This window comes from Aotus nancymaae, unplaced genomic scaffold (genome assembly GCF_030222135.1).
Source record: "Aotus nancymaae isolate 86718 unplaced genomic scaffold, 86718_ANA_hifiasm-v0.15.2.pri h1tg000158l, whole genome shotgun sequence".
Lineage (NCBI taxonomy): Eukaryota > Metazoa > Chordata > Mammalia > Primates > Aotidae > Aotus > Aotus nancymaae.
In genome coordinates, this window is record NW_026988573.1 from 2655290 (window position 1) to 2670438 (window position 15149).

The 15149-nt window shown below is 56.6% G+C and overlaps 1 protein-coding gene across 2 annotated transcripts in view; it reads left to right on the plus strand.

The window, feature by feature from the left end:
* COL5A1 (collagen type V alpha 1 chain) overlaps positions 1 to 15149 on the plus strand; it is a 199860-nt gene that overhangs the window by 153445 nt on the left and 31266 nt on the right. For both annotated transcript variants that reach the window (XM_064371726.1, XM_064371727.1), the window contains exons 38-50: positions 1281 to 1334; positions 2186 to 2293; positions 3649 to 3738; positions 3836 to 3889; positions 4953 to 5060; positions 7992 to 8099; positions 9062 to 9115; positions 10135 to 10188; positions 10286 to 10393; positions 11180 to 11233; positions 11336 to 11443; positions 14019 to 14072; positions 14913 to 15020. In XM_064371726.1, the coding sequence (XP_064227796.1) occupies positions 1281 to 1334; positions 2186 to 2293; positions 3649 to 3738; positions 3836 to 3889; positions 4953 to 5060; positions 7992 to 8099; positions 9062 to 9115; positions 10135 to 10188; positions 10286 to 10393; positions 11180 to 11233; positions 11336 to 11443; positions 14019 to 14072; positions 14913 to 15020 (1062 nt within the window). The remainder of the gene's footprint in view (positions 1 to 1280; positions 1335 to 2185; positions 2294 to 3648; positions 3739 to 3835; positions 3890 to 4952; positions 5061 to 7991; positions 8100 to 9061; positions 9116 to 10134; positions 10189 to 10285; positions 10394 to 11179; positions 11234 to 11335; positions 11444 to 14018; positions 14073 to 14912; positions 15021 to 15149) is intronic.

Consider the following 15149-nt stretch of genomic DNA (forward strand, 5'->3'; position numbering starts at 1 on the left):
TCCCAGAGTTTGCAAAGAAGCTGAATCTGGGCTTGGTGAGGTGGCTCACGCCTGTAATCCCAGCACTTTGGAAGGCCAAGGTGTGCAGATCACCTGAGGTCGGGAGTTTGAGACCACCCTGGCCAACATGGAGAAACCGTGTCTCTACTAAAAATACAAAAATCAGCTGGGTGTGGTGACGCATGTCTGTAATCCCACCCACTGGGGAGGCTGAGGCAGGATAATCGCTTGACCCCAGGAGGCAGAGGTTCCAGTGAGCAAAGATTATGCCATTGCACTTCAGCCTGGGCAATAAGAGCAAAACTCCGTCTCAAAAAAGAAGCAGCAGCTGAGTCTGCTGTGGGTTCACATGGCTCAGGGCCCAGTGTGAGATCTTGCCAGCTGCTGGACAGTGAGGCCGTGAGCCCGGGCCTGGGCTGTGAGCCCTGCAGCCCTAGCTTGGCCTCAGAGCCAGCCACCTCCTCCTCCAGAGCCTAGAGTTTCCCTCCAGGCCTCCAGGCAGGTGTGCCTGTCCCCACCAGTGTCACGTGGCATCTGCAGATGGCCTCTCGCCTGCACCTGTCCCGCTCTGCAGACATGCCGGAAATGAAGCTTATGTTGCCTTGAGGTCATTTTTCTCCTTTGAGGAGAGTACAGAAAGCGTGGCGACACCCACGACCAAGCCAGGATCCTCACCTACGCGTGAGCATGCAGAGCGGGCGTGAGATATTCCCGCTGAATCAAGCTAAAAATAGCACACCCAAGCTGCTGCGTTATGAAAGCAGCCAGCCCTCGCTTTTGCCTGTTTTAAATACACGCCGAGGAGCACGCGGGCAGAGTCACCTGTCGTGCGTCAGAGGCGTCCACACCAAAGCAGGGCAGTCGCCAGAGCTGCTGCCGAGAAGCAGCCAGAAGCGGCCCCAGTCCAGAAAGGGGAGCAAGCCGACTCAGAAGAGGAACGCTTGGCGACATGATAAAGATGAACTGTGTCGGCCTGAAGATGGGGGCGGGGCGAGAGCAGCCAGTGACATGAGCTTGTGTGGCTTCATTACCCTCCTGAAACTGGTGCAAAAATGAAACAGGAGACATGGGCCTCTCACACGAAGTCTGGAACATCCACTGTAGGGGGAAGGGCGGTGAGGGGCAAGCGTCCTGCTGAGAACAATGTGGGGCGGGATGGTGCGGGGAGGGATGGCTCGGGGCGGGATGGTGCTGGGCGGGATGGCTCGGGGCGGGATGGTACCGGGTGGGATTGCGTGGGCCACTGCAGCACCCTGAGGGTGGTGACTCTCTCTCAACAGGGTTTCCAAGGCAAGACTGGCCCTCCAGGCCCCCCAGGCGTGGTCGGCCCTCAGGTACGCTCCAGGATCCTCAGATTCCATGGGTCACCCAGTGTCACTTGCCCTCAGAGAAGAGGGTCCTGGCCCTGGTGTCCATTCCTTCCATGATTCCAGGGGCGCAGGTGCTGCTGAGAGAGTGTCTTGGGTCCTGAATGTTGCTCAGCTTGAGGCTCGCCCCACACGGGAGCAAGCAAAGATGTGTTTGCCCTCGACACGGATCCAGCACGCAGGGCGAGGAAGGCCGCCCAAGGCTCACAGGGTGGCTCGGGCCAGACCTGGGCCAGCTCAGGAGCTGGGCTCATCCCTGCTGTGGGTGTCCAAGGCAGCCAAGTGCTCCTGCCACTGGGTCCTATTGGTGCCACAGGCCTGTGCTTCTAACCGCAGATCAGTGGCAGGAGCAGCTTAGAGCCGGGATTGATGGCTTAGAGCTGCAAAACAGGGAGGGGTCCCCTTGCGTCCTAGAAAGCTCACACCTCACGTAGCAGTGAGTAAGGCATGGATCCGCTGCAGCCACGGAACTGGAGGTCATGTGGGCTCTGCCCCTGGTGTGGCTTTTCTCCCATCCTCGGCCTCTCCTGTGGCTGAATCGGCCTCCACGGGGCACGTCTCAGGAAGGCAGACTTGGCTGTGCCTCCTGAAGGCATCGGTGGGGGAAGAGGGCCACGTGGGGCCCTGCAGGGACCAGGCAGCGAGCGGCATAGCAACACCTACCTTCTGGATTTTTGCCAGGAAGAGCAGGCTTGCAAAGGCACGTGGAGGTTTGGGGGGGCCTCCGTGGCTAGGGCTGCCCCTGGATTTAGGAAGAGACGCTCGCTGCCTTGCAGGTTACTTGAAACGTTTGTGGCTGACACTGACTCTCCCCCTAGGGTCCCACGGGAGAAACGGGCCCAATGGGTGAGCGTGGCCACCCTGGGCCCCCTGGACCCCCTGGTGAACAGGGGCTTCCGGGCCTTGCTGGAAAAGAAGGGACGAAGGTGAGTTTCTGGAACCTTCTGTGTCAGGCCAGGCATTTCTTAAGCAGTCATTTTGGGACCTGGTGTTTTTCTTGCTCTTTTCTGATGAGTGAGTAATTCCTCACACACTTATCAGAAAAACTCCTCAGTTCACTCCAACCCAGAGCACACGATTTGCTCACTTTGCTGGATTCACACCTGCAGTCATGTCGCCCTGCTCGGGGATGGGCTTGTAGAGGGAGTGCGGGGCTCACCCGCATCTTGCACCCTCTGACCTCCCTGCAGCTGCCAGCCCTGCTCCCAGAGAAAAGCTCTGAGACTTCGTGTGTCCATAAGACATTTAGCAGAAAGTGGTCCTTTCAAAACCCCTCACCGCAAGACGCTGAGAAATTATAGAAGTGAAACGCAAACGTGTTTTTATCCCACCTCCTGGTGCCAGCTCCAACTGCCCTCTTTTCATATCTCCCCTCCTGGGGGCGCAGGTTCAGGGGCCATAACTTACTGTGTTAGCACAAAAATAGACAGTCCTTCCGTTTCAGCGCTTCAGCGAGGGAGCAGCAAAGGCAGGCTCTCCAGCCCGCGGCCACAGGAGAGTGAGCCTGAAAAACAATGCAGCGAAGCAGATGAAGAAATACTGAAAATGATCCCACACACGAGTGTGTGCATAGATATAGGAGCAAATACACGTGTACACGCCCACCTGTGTGTGTTCTAGACACAGAGAGAGCTCTCTGAGCTCGGGCAGGCGGCCGCGGGCATTTGACCTGCTCGTTCGAAAACACCGCTGTGCTCCATATTGGACCCCAGAGAACGTTTTGGAAGATGTCAAAGCTTTACTGTACCTCAGGGAAAGTGTGGGCTAAGTGGTGACTTTTTTTCAGAAAATGGTTTCAGGCTTGAAGCAAGCCCCTTAAGTAATAAGTCCATTTAGGAAGATGCTTTTAACGCTGTTTTGACCACGGATTTCTTTGTCTGGGCACGGTCTTACAAGGAGCCCCAAATCTACGGGAAAGGTAGCCGTGGCCTCAGCTCCCACGTGGCCCATCGTAGCCCTTAGGGGCCTTGGGAGGAAGGGCCCTGGAACCCCACGGAGCAGGGGTAGAGTCAGATCAGATCTGCACGCAGAGCCCGCCACATGAGCTTGGCCTCCTGGTGGGTGCGGGGGGCGGGGCTCGGGCCGTGCTCCCACACGTGGGCTGCCGAGTTCAGTCAAGACCCGGAAATCCCTTTTACAGCTAAGTGGCCAGGAGAAGCCCAGTCGACCCCAAGTCCAGGGGTGCCTGATGAGAAGACCCCAGTCCTTGGCCTCACTCCAGGGCTGGTGAGATGTTTGTGTTGCTGGCTCCAGGAAAGCTCATCTCTGCCTCTGTTTTCAGGGTGACCCAGGCCCCGCAGGCCTCCCTGGGAAAGACGGCCCTCCAGGATTACGTGGCTTCCCTGGGGACCGAGGGCTTCCTGGTCCAGTGGTGAGTGAGAGGCCAGGTGGGGAGTAAAATGGGACAGTGTCCAGCCCTGGAGACCTCTCTCCACGTGCCCTTGACTGACCTTTCCACGGCTTTGCAGGGAGCTCTCGGACTGAAAGGCAATGAAGGGCCGCCCGGCCCACCAGGCCCTGCGGTGAGTCAAAGCCTTTGTCCCATCCTCTTTCTTGAAACCTACTCTCCAGGTAGAAGGGGCAGTCCCCGAGAGCCCAGGCCGTGAAGCTGCCCCCAGACCTCCGAGGGTGGGAAGTGGAGTGGGGAAGATGGGCTTTGGGGAGATGCAGACGGCACATCCCAAGCCAGTAGCCATGGTGACAAAGGGTCCCAGGAGGACACCGAGGAAAGAAGGGCACCGGGCAGGCTGGAGGGCAGTAGGAAGGACCCTGTGTGGCCGGTGGAGCACGCTCTCTGGAGGAGCAAGGAGAAAGCCCACACGCCTAGCATGGGTCTGGGCTGGGCCAGCAGGGGAAGAAACAGACACAGGTCTCCATGGACTCCGAAGATGCTTGCGAGAGCCAGGCTGCCCAGAGTCGGGGACCCACTGGGTAGGATGGCCCTTGATGAGGCCAGCACCCACCCATCCATATGCCAGCTTCCAGGCAGGGCTACCCCTGGAGACTGCATACCATGGAGAAGCACAGCAGAGAGGGGAGGGGAGGGGAGGGGTGGGGGTGCCCCATGGGCATGTGGGTGCTTGAGTGGAGGGGGTGCCCCAGGGGCATGTGAACCCTGGAGGGGAGGGAGTGCCCTGTGGGCATGTGAACCTTGGAGGGGAGGGAGTACCCTGTGGGCATGGGGGTCCTCGAGGGGAGGGGGTGCCCCATGGGCATTGGGGTCCTGGAAGGGGGAAGTGCCCTGCAGGGCATGTGAATCCTGAAGGGGAGAGGGTGCCCAGTGGGCATGTGGGCCCTTGAAGGGAGGGGGTGCCAGGCTTCTAGAAAGGGGAGCTCATTGAAGGCAAGCACAGCGCAGGGCACATTGTCAGACACTGGGGGAAGGGCACCTGGGAGCTTGGAGTGACAGAAGGACACAGAGCCCCAAATGCTAGACCAGTTAGTTTGTGCTTGCAAAAGGCCATAGGGAGCCACTGTGGGCTCTAGAGTGAGCAGGTAAGTGGAGTGATTCGCTGGTGCTTTACTAAGTTATGCCCATGCAGTCTGGGAGCCTTTGAAGCAAACTGTTTTCCTGCCCCACCTCAGGGATCTCCAGGGGAGAGAGGCCCGGCTGGCGCCGCTGGGCCCATCGGAATTCCAGGGAGACCGGGGCCCCAGGGCCCCCCAGGGCCGGCAGGAGAGAAAGGGGCTCCCGTAAGTACTGCCTTGGATTGGGGGAGCCCTTCCCTCAGAGGTGCTGGGGCCGTTCTGTGTCTGGCCTCGTCCCTCCCCCTGTGATGACCTCAGGGGTACTTCTTGGGGTTGGGGATGGGGCGAGGTCTGCGGCTCTCCTCTAGGACAGAGTGTGTGTCCCTCGGTGACCTGCCTGAGAGTGTGTGTGTGTCCCACGGTGACCTGCCTGAGGTGCACGGGAGGAGTTCCAGCACCAGCCACATTCTTTCTGCGATCAGCTGAGCCAGAGGGGCTCGTGGGGAGGATGCTGGGCGGGGTTTAGCCTGTCCACGCCTGCACACTGGTGTTCCCCACATGTGTGGACAGAGGGAGGGGCCGAAGACAGTCAGTGCCCTGTGGACTTGGTCTCCGTCCAGCCTCAGTGCCATCTGTGTGGTCGAACCACAGCTGCCCGCTGTGTGAACTGCTCCCTGCTACTGGCCCGGACCCATGGCTGGGCTCTTGATGGGGAAGGGTATTTGGAACTGGGGAGTCCCCTTTGTTAGTTGGGGGGCAGGCGTGGAGAGCAGATGTCCAGCAAAGAAGGGGCGGTGGGGGGTGACAGGAAGACAAGGCACCTTCCTCTGTGTCCAGGGTAGCCCACCTGCTGGCCAGCCCTGAATTTGGCAGGCTTTTCAAAGCCTCAGGAGTGGGGAGCATGTCTTGAGGCTGACCTGGTCTTGGCCTCCGTGAAGGGGATGAGTGAGCTGCCTTCTTGCCTAGACGTTTCCTGCCAGCCCACTTCCGTGAATAACCCACAAAGCACCACTTACCGTTCAGAAGTGGCCCACCCGGCCCCGCGTTTGACTTGTGCCACACAATTTTGCCATCTCCCCAGCCCCGCGTTCAATCAGCTGTGGAGACCAGTTCCATCTCAGCTGCTCCTTCCCAGTACGGAGGGTCGACTGAACTTGAATTCTCTGCGGGGGTCGGCAGGTGTCAGCGCAGGCCATCTCAGATTGAGTTAGGCAGGGGCGCTGATTGATTTGTTAGAAAGCTGTGATTTTCGTTTCTTTTCTTTTTCTTTTTTGTTTATTTGAGACAGAGTCTCACTCTGTTGCCCAGGCTGGAATGCACTGGCACAACCTCGGCTCACTGCCATCTCCACCTCCTGGGTTCAAGCGATTCTCCTGCCTTAGCCTCCTGAGTAACTGGGATTATAGGTGCACGCTACCACACCTGGCTAATTTTTGTATTTTAGTAGAGATGGGGATTTCACCATGTTGGCCAGGCTGGTCTCGAACTCCTGACCTCAGGTGATCCACCTTCCTTGGCCTCCCAAAGTGCTCGGATTATAGGTGTGAGCCACTGCGTCTGGCCAGAAAGCTGTGATTTTCCTGTCTGTCTTGCTCTCAGTGGCTCACGGGTAGCAGGAACAGCCTACATTCCCTGGGCAGGACCGCCCCTGGAACCCACATGGAAACATCTGTGCCATTGAGAATCTGTTCAACGTGTTACTGGCAATTTCGGTGACTTCTGATGGTTTCTAGTGAGGCACCCAGGACATGGATCAAGCAGGAAACAGAAGTCTGCGGGGCAGTCAGTGCCTAGGACGCACACACACGCAGTTGGGAGTGGCTTGGTTTACTGTTTTGAGAGTAAATATTGAAGCAGAATCCTTGCAAGAGTCGCTCTATCCGGGGAGAAGCTCTTCATCCTCCCAGAATAACTCCAGAAGGAAGGAGAGGCTAAGCAAAGGTCGGACGTCTCTGAGAACTCCCAACCTGACCGGGAATATAGGACAGGAAGCTTCCACAAAAGCCCCACACGTGGTCTTTGCATCTTCTGGCCTAAGTAGGGTAGAAACGTCTATGAATAGGAGCTAAGTCTGAAGAGTAGGCCGTGAGTTGGGGAGGGAGGAGATGGTAAGACGGAATGGGGAGGGGTGACTAAATCCCGGCCGCGTTTAGACCAGAACATTCGTGCACATTTGTTCCGCCATGTTCCCCTTCCCGACGGGCACACCCTCCTTCCGTGTGTCTGTCGGGAGAAAGGGATTCCTGGCTGGGATGAGAAAATGCAGGCTGTTTACAGAGTGATGTGGTGGCTGGTAAAATTCAGCAAAGCAAGCACTTAGGGTCATTTCAGATCACCAACCAGGCAGTTAGGAGGAAACTGAGTCCAAGTTAGAAGGACAGGAGACGCAGGGTGTGTGTGTGCATGCAGGCGTGCCCTGTGTGTGTACCTGTACACGCATGCTTGTGTGCCTGTGCACGCACACACATGTCGGTGTGCCCGTTTGTGCATATGTCCTTGTGTGTGCATGCATGTGCTTGTGTGTACATGTCAGTGCATACTTATGTGTGTGCACATGTGAGTGTGCTTGTTTTGTGCAGGTGCGTATGTGTGTGTGCTTGTATGCATGTCCATACACAGGCATATTTGTGTGTGTGCATGTGTGTATGTGTGTACATGGCATGTGCCTGTGTGTGCTTGTATGTCTTCATGTGTGTGCATGCATGTCCTTGTGTGTGCGTGCAGGGAGAGTGTCTGCAGAGGATATGAAGCATCAGGAAGTTGGTGAAGGCTGGAGCTCAGGCCATCCTGGCCACTGGGCTTGGCTCCCAGTCACTAGCTTAGATGATCCACATGCAGGCTCAGGAATGTGGCTGGCTGGGTTTGGGTCCTGTCTCTACTGCTCACTAACTGTGCCTCAGTTTCCCCCTCTGTAAAAAAGCAGCCTTTCCTAGGATGAGTGTGGATTAACTGCAGTGATGCCCCAGTTCACGGTCCAGGGTCAGGCTCAGAGCTGGCCCTCCATGGACCTGGCTGAAATCCATTAGGATTCTGGGGCTGGTCGCCCTCCCCAGCTCCCACTTCTCGTCCACGGGTCCCTCTCTTGTGTAATGAACTGGTGGTGGGGTGTGCCAAAGTTGGAGCCACATTTGACGTGAGATCTTGTGTATTTTGTAGGGCGAGAAAGGCCCACAAGGCCCAGCTGGCCGAGATGGTCTCCAGGGTCCTGTGGGGCTCCCGGGTCCAGCTGGCCCTGTGGGTCCCCCTGGAGAAGATGGAGATAAGGTAAGGAGAATCCAGACTGACACATGGCCAGGCCTGGGTAGGCAGGCAGGTGCAAGGGAGGGTGGTGATTTTCAAGGATAGGGTGCTGCGGGTGTAGCGGCTCAGCCGGCAGCGATGCCGCACCCCCCTTGCAGTCCCAGTGTTAGGGGGTGATTTCGCAGCAGCCCACAGATAAGTGGTAATCCACACAGTCCGTGGCATGCTTGAGGGAACTTACAAACCACTTCCTCCTGTGTCATTTCGAGGCTGCCCATGACATTTGCCGTGAGTAGCCAGAGCAGAGAAAAATGCTCCCCGATCCCCGAAGATCATTTCAAATTCTGAAACTGCGGAGCCCAGTTTAATGAGGTTTTACTCAGTATCTATTTTTTAAATGTCTCCACTTGAATTATCAAGGCTCCTGTTCATTAAGAATGTGCTTTCTAATTCTGAAACGATGCCTGCAGGAGCCTGTATTTTATCCTTCATTTAATGCAGGCAGTGAAATTCTGCTCTGCTGTAACTTTCTATCTATGACACCTCTCTGGGGACACTTCTGACTTTGTCACCTCTGCGTGGAGGATGTCTTACATCTCGGGGCGGGAGACTGGCTTGCACCAGCAGAAACAGCAGAGAGCGTTTTAATCACTTCTTTGGCAACATAGTAATTGAGTTGTCTGTTATTATGTTGTCATGGTAGCGGCCCAATTTGAAAAACAGAGTAAATATTTTCAATATGACTTTTCCCATATTTGCAAGTCGACTAAAAGCCTGTAGAGCATCAGATCAAGCCCTCATCCCTTTTAGCCCTTGCAGTGAAAAGGAAATCAAGTTAAGAGATGGAAACATTGCTTCGCAGGAAAGTGATGGGGCCACCTGGAAAGGGCACTGTTCTTAGTCTCCAAGAAAAATTCCTTATGGGAGCAGGAAAGGTTCGAGCGAGTGTCAGGTTGTCTAACGGAATCCCCCGCCCTTTCCCCCAGGGAGAGATCGGGGAGCCGGGGCAGAAAGGAAGCAAGGGGGACAAAGGCGAGCAGGTAAGAGTGGCTCGGGGAGCGCGGCGGTCCCCGGGTTCGGAGGGGTGTCGTCACAGGCTGTGGGCCACGGGCCGTGTGCGCTCTTGGCCAGCATTGCTGATGACTGGCGGGACACGCTGTGAAAATCTCCCACATGTGTGTGTTCTGACAACATCTGCGTGCACATGCGTGTGTATCTGGGAGTGAGTCTCTGTGTTAGATGAACAGGAAGCATCCGCCGGTTTTGGGAAATTAAACAAATCAAGCATGTCTGTCCTTGAGGGTTTGGGTTCTGCAGACACGTCCGTTGCCCTCTGAGGTGAGGGAACCAGGATGTTCCGGCAGAGGCAGCACCATTGACCAAATGCCTGTTCATCTTTCTCCTTTGTGCTTTTTGATCTGTTTAGAAATACTGGCATGTTCTTGCAAAGGCCCCGTCGCTCTGCTACCAGCTCCCTCCCTCCCGATGGGTGAAAGGTCTCCTTATCTCCTGTACAGTGGGCCCTTCACCCCGTATTTTGATTCCCAGGCGAGCAGGAGCTATACTGCTGGGAGGCCTGCCGTGGGGGCTGTGCCCTTCTGGCCGTGGGCTGAGCTGCCGGGGCTGAGGGCGCTGCACCCTCCTTGTTTGCCTCCTTCCCGTGGGCCCATGCCAAGCTCTCTTGCAGATGGCACAGCAGGTTACACGGTGCTGGGTGCAAGGCTCCAGAGGGGCTTGTGATCCTGGATCCTTACTGTTGAAGGGGCCTCACACACCCGTGTTGTGGGTGCATAGTGGGAGCTGAGAGGACACACGGGGTCTCAAGAGACACTGGGGGCAGCGGCCTTTGCCATCCAGAGATGGGCTCGGGATGGAACCAGGATCCCTGGACTTGCCAGAGCCTGCAGCAGGCTTGTGCCATGGCACGAGGAACACCACGTTTGGAGACTGAACGGATGGTGATGGATGCATGGGTCTCCTGGCTCAGGGTGTGACCCAGCCCCCTCAGCCTTCTCCACCATCCAGGAAGCCACCCATGTCTGTGTCTTGCTCCCCACAGGGTCCTCCCGGGCCTACAGGTCCTCAAGGCCCCATCGGACAGCCGGGCCCCTCTGTGAGTATCCGCGCTTGATGACCTCCAGAAAGCCCCGCGCCCCCCGGACCTGCTGCCAGGCCAGCACCCTCACTTGTGTGTGGTGATTTCCCTGCAGGGAGCTGACGGCGAGCCGGGGCCTCGGGGCCAGCAGGGTCTTTTCGGGCAGAAAGGGGATGAAGGTCCCAGAGGCTTTCCTGGACCCCCCGGGCCAGTGGGGCTGCAGGTAACTGCGGGGTTCTCACCTTGCCTGTCTTTTAAAAGAGTGGAAAACTAAAGCCAGGCTGCAGGGGCCTCCCGGGCCTCCTCATCCGACTGGAGGTGCTGTGGCTCCCCAGAATTCCAGACATGCCGCATCTACCGCTCTTCAGCGGCCGCATTGACTTCCGTGCTCATTGTGGAAACTGATGATTTGAGAAAAAAACCAGCAACAATGACTTCTAAATGCACCCCCAGAGATGACGATAAACGTTTGAGCACGTTTCACTGCCGTGCTTTTAAATTCGTGTATTCTCATACACAGAGGCGCATATGTCATTTTATTTGTTTTTTGCAGAATTAATCATGTCATAAGTCATAGAGAAGGTTTGTCCCCAGCTTTTCCCGTTTTCCATTCCCCATTCCCCATTTGATGTTATGAAGCATGTTGGATGCCATTACACATGACTTTCTGTTTATCTGGGAAACATGATTTTCAGTCACTGCGCCGTAAACCAGCATCTGGTGGTGACATAATTTACCCAGGCGTCCCCTGCTGCTGGCTCCTTACGCTTTATCATTTTATGGGACCTGCTATAAGCACTTTTGTCGTAAATCTTTGCAATCTTCTCTGCTTATTTCTTCGGGCTGATTCTGACACTCGGAACCCCGGGACGTCCTCGTGGGTAGCCGTACGCAGAGAAGCACCTTCCCGGGGCTTTGGGGGCTCAGTGGTACTGTGTGGGTGGAGGTCACGGAAGTGATGGGTGTGTTTGACAGCACAGCACTTAACTGGGAAGTTTCCTGTTCTCAGGGTTTGCCGGGACCTCCAGGCGAGAAGGGTGAGACGGGAGACGTGGGCCAGATGGTAAGTGTGCCTGAGACTCCAGGGCCTGGCCGTAGTAGCGGCTCATGTTTTGGGGAAACGTTTGCGTTTTCCCTGGGCTCAGTGGTCTCTCCCTTTTCCTAGGGCCCCCCAGGTCCCCCTGGCCCCCGAGGACCCTCCGGAGCTCCAGGTGCTGATGGCCCACAAGGTCCCCCGGGTGGAATAGGAAACCCTGGCGCAGTGGGAGAGAAGGTGAGGGCTTGTGCCTGCTCTGGTGGCAGACTCGTGGCCGTTTGGGGAGAGATTTGTGTGTGTGTGTGTGTGTGCGTGCACGCGTGTATATGTCTGTGTGTGTGTGCGTGTGTGTGTACCTCTGAGTGTGATGTACTCATCTCTGTGCATGTGGCTTGCTGGATTATTCCTATGAAAGGCATTTTGAAATGTAGACGAATACTTGTGAAATGGAACTGGGAACTCTGGGTGTCCATCTGTGACGTCCTTTTGCAGAGTTTCCAGACAGCGCCCCCACCAGCAAAGCCCCTGCCTCCTTCTCCAAGCCTCAGCTCTGGTGGAAATCATCTGTTCCTTAAAGTGCTGGCCTTGCTAAGCGTGCCCTTTCCACCAGCTGAGTTATTTTCTCAGAGCCCCTGGCCCTCTCCATTTCATCTGATTGGTTTTGGAGCCAAGTGAGCATGATGGGCATGTGTGTGTGTGTGTGTGGTGTGTGTGTGTGTGTGCATGCATGCACGTGTGCCTGTGTATGTGAGCTCATGTGTGCACTCTGTGTGTGCATGTGTGCCTGTGTATGTGAGCTTGTGTGTGCACATCGGTGTGTGCATGTGTGCCTGTGTATGTGAGCTCGTGTGTGCACATCGGTGTGTGCCTCTGTATGTAAGCTTGTGTGTGCACATTGGTGTGTGTGTGTGCCTGCCTGTGTATGTGAGCTCACGTGTGCACATTGGTGCGTGCATGTGTGCCTGTGTATGTGAGCTCGTGTGCACATCGGTGCGTGCCTGTGTATGTGAGCTCGTGTGTGCACATCGGTGCGTGCATGTGTGCCTGTGTATGTGAGCTCGTGTGTGCACATCGGTGTGTGCCTCTGTATGTAAGCTTGTGTGTGCACATTGGTGTGTGTGTGTGCCTGCCTGTGTATGTGAGCTCACGTGTGCACATTGGTGCGTGCATGTGTGCCTGTGTATGTGAGCTCGTGTGCACATCAGTGCGTGCCTGTGTATGTGAGCTCGTGTGTGCACATCGGTGCGTGCATGTGTGCCTGTGTATGTGAGCTCGTGTGTGCACATCGGTGTGTGCCTCTGTATGTAAGCTTGTGTGTGCACATTGGTGTGTGTGTGTGCCTGCCTGTGTATGTGAGCTCACGTGTGCACATTGGTGTGTGCATGTGTGCCTGTGTATGTGAGCTCGTGTGCACATCAGTGCGTGCCTGTGTATGTGAGCTCACATGTGCACATCGGTGTGTGCCTCTGTATGTGAGCTTGTGTGTGCACATTGGTGTGTGTGTGTGCCTGACTGTGTATGTGAGCTCACGTGTGCACATCGGTGCGTGCATGTGTGCCTGTGTATGTGAGCTCGTGTGTGCACATCGGTGTGTGCCTGTGTATGTGAGCTCGTGTGTTCACATCGGTGAGTGCCTGTGTATGTGAGCTCGTGTGTGCACATCGGTGCGTGCATGTGTGCCTGTGTATGTGAGCTCGTGTGTGCACATTGGTGTGTGCCTGTGTATGTGAGCTCGTGTGTGCACATTGGTGTGTGCCTGTGTATGTGAGCTCATGTGTGCACATTGGTGCGTGTGTGTGTGTGCACGTGTGCCGGGTGGGACTGTGCCAAGCTCTGACTCCACATCTGTGTTCCTATGTTTGCCTGATTGCGGTTTCCAAAGCTTTCTTTTTTCTTTTTTCTTTTCTTTTTTTTTGGAGATGGAGTCTTGCTCTGTTGCTCTGTCACCAGACTGCAGTGCAGTGGCATGATCTAGGCTCACTACAACCTCCAACTTCCTGGTTCAAGCGATTCTCCTGCCTCAGCCTCCCAAGTAGTTGGGATTATAGGCATGTGCCACCACGCCCAGCTAATTTTTGTAGTTTTAGTAGAGAGGGGGTTTCACCATGTTGACCAGGCTGGTCTTGAACTCCTGACCTCGTGATCCACCTGCCTCAGCCTCCCAAAGTGCTGGGATTACAGGCATGAGCCACTGCGCCTGGCCCATAACTTTTTTTCTGACATCCATCAGGCCATTAAATTGGAAGAAGCCTTCCACCACTGCTCATTTTTACGGCACAGAAGTTAAAAAGAAATGTGCCCTGCTGAGACCACAGGGTGATGGTGCACGGCTTCTGTGCAGAGAGGCGATGTTTTCCTTGGCGTCCCCACCATAGGGCGCAGAGCCCTATTCACCTGCTGCCGCCGTGCGTGCCCCCTTCCCTGCGTCCCTCTGGCCCGTGTCCCGAGGACCGCGTGCCCTTCCTCCTGCTTCTACCCTGGCTGTCCCCCACCTGGAGGGCCGTCCAGCCCCTTACCAGCTTCTTGTCGTCACCCTCCACAACCCTTGAAGCAGCGCTCCAGGAAAGCCTTCATGGACGGTGTTACTCGCAATCTGGATACTCTGCCCTGCGTCTGTCATTGCCTGCCACATACCTCACACCCCTCAATTCCAGGAGTATCTGGGGACAGCAACCACTGCACCACTAACCCCTGGGTCCCTGGTGTCCAGGCGCAGGCGGGCAGCAGGCAGGATTTGGCACATGCTTGAAACTGTAGCACTGCACGCCTCACGTGCCCACCACTGCCGTAACCACTCGTGCTGTCTCCCTAGGGGGAGCCCGGTGAAGCAGGCGAGCCTGGCCTTCCGGGAGAAGGTGGCCCCCCGGTGAGTGAGTGAGCGGGTACTGCGAGAGGGGCGGGATGCGACCGATGGGCATGTGGACAGGGTGCTGGGTCAGAGGCTCCAGCTCTGCCTCAGTTTTTCCATCTGTGAAATGGGAGTTGTAACCCCTCCTGTGCCCATTTCATGGAATTACCTTGAACAAGATGTGTGATGGGGGAGTGAGTGTGTGCACGTGTGTGCCCGCGTGTGCCCATGTGCCCGCGTGTGCACACAGACCTAGCGATGACCACCTCTGCCCAGTGGCCTGCGGGGACTCTGCCCTCTGTAGTGTTTGCTCCCTCCCCCTTCATGGGATGCCATAAGTGTAAGGGCGGCTGTTGTCACCTTGTCCCCTCGGACCTTAAGGGCCACACTAGGAATATCCAGGCCTTCGCAGGCTGGATGAATATTCCCTGTGAGGCCGGCCTGAGGGTGGCTTTCAGGCCCAGGACCAGCTGGGCGGACTCGGGTCTTGGGGTCCGAACTCTCCCTCCCCATGAGATCTGGGCTCAGTGAGCACCCCTTGTGGTTTTCACTGACGGGTGTCCGGTCCAGGAGTCGGTCCCTCCCACCTAGAGCTGAATCTCAGCCTTTGAGGGCCCCAGAAAGTGAAGGCTCCTCAGGCCCTGCTTGGGGTGCACCCAGGGGCTGACTCTGGATTGGGGTTCAGGGTTAGGGGAGCGACCTGGCAGCTGGACCCCTGCAGGGCTCGGCAGATACTTGGAAAGGGTGGTCTGAATGGGGTGAGAACCGGGGAGGCCCACTGTAAGCAGGCACCCGCCTTGCGCTCTGTGTGGTGATGTGGTCGGCTCTGAGACCTGGACACTGGCCTCCTCCCTCTAGGGACCCAAAGGAGAAAGGGGAGAGAAGGGCGAGTCGGGCCCTTCGGGTGCTGCTGGACCCCCTGGACCCAAAGGCCCTCCCGGAGACGACGGTCCCAAAGGCAGCCCTGTGAGTAGTCCAGTCACGCCTCGGGGGCCTGCAGCAGGGGCGGGGCTCTGCACGGGGTCATTCTGACTCACTGGCCGTGCACTTTGCTCAGTGAATAGCTTCAGGACCAAGTCCATGTCTCGGGTAATT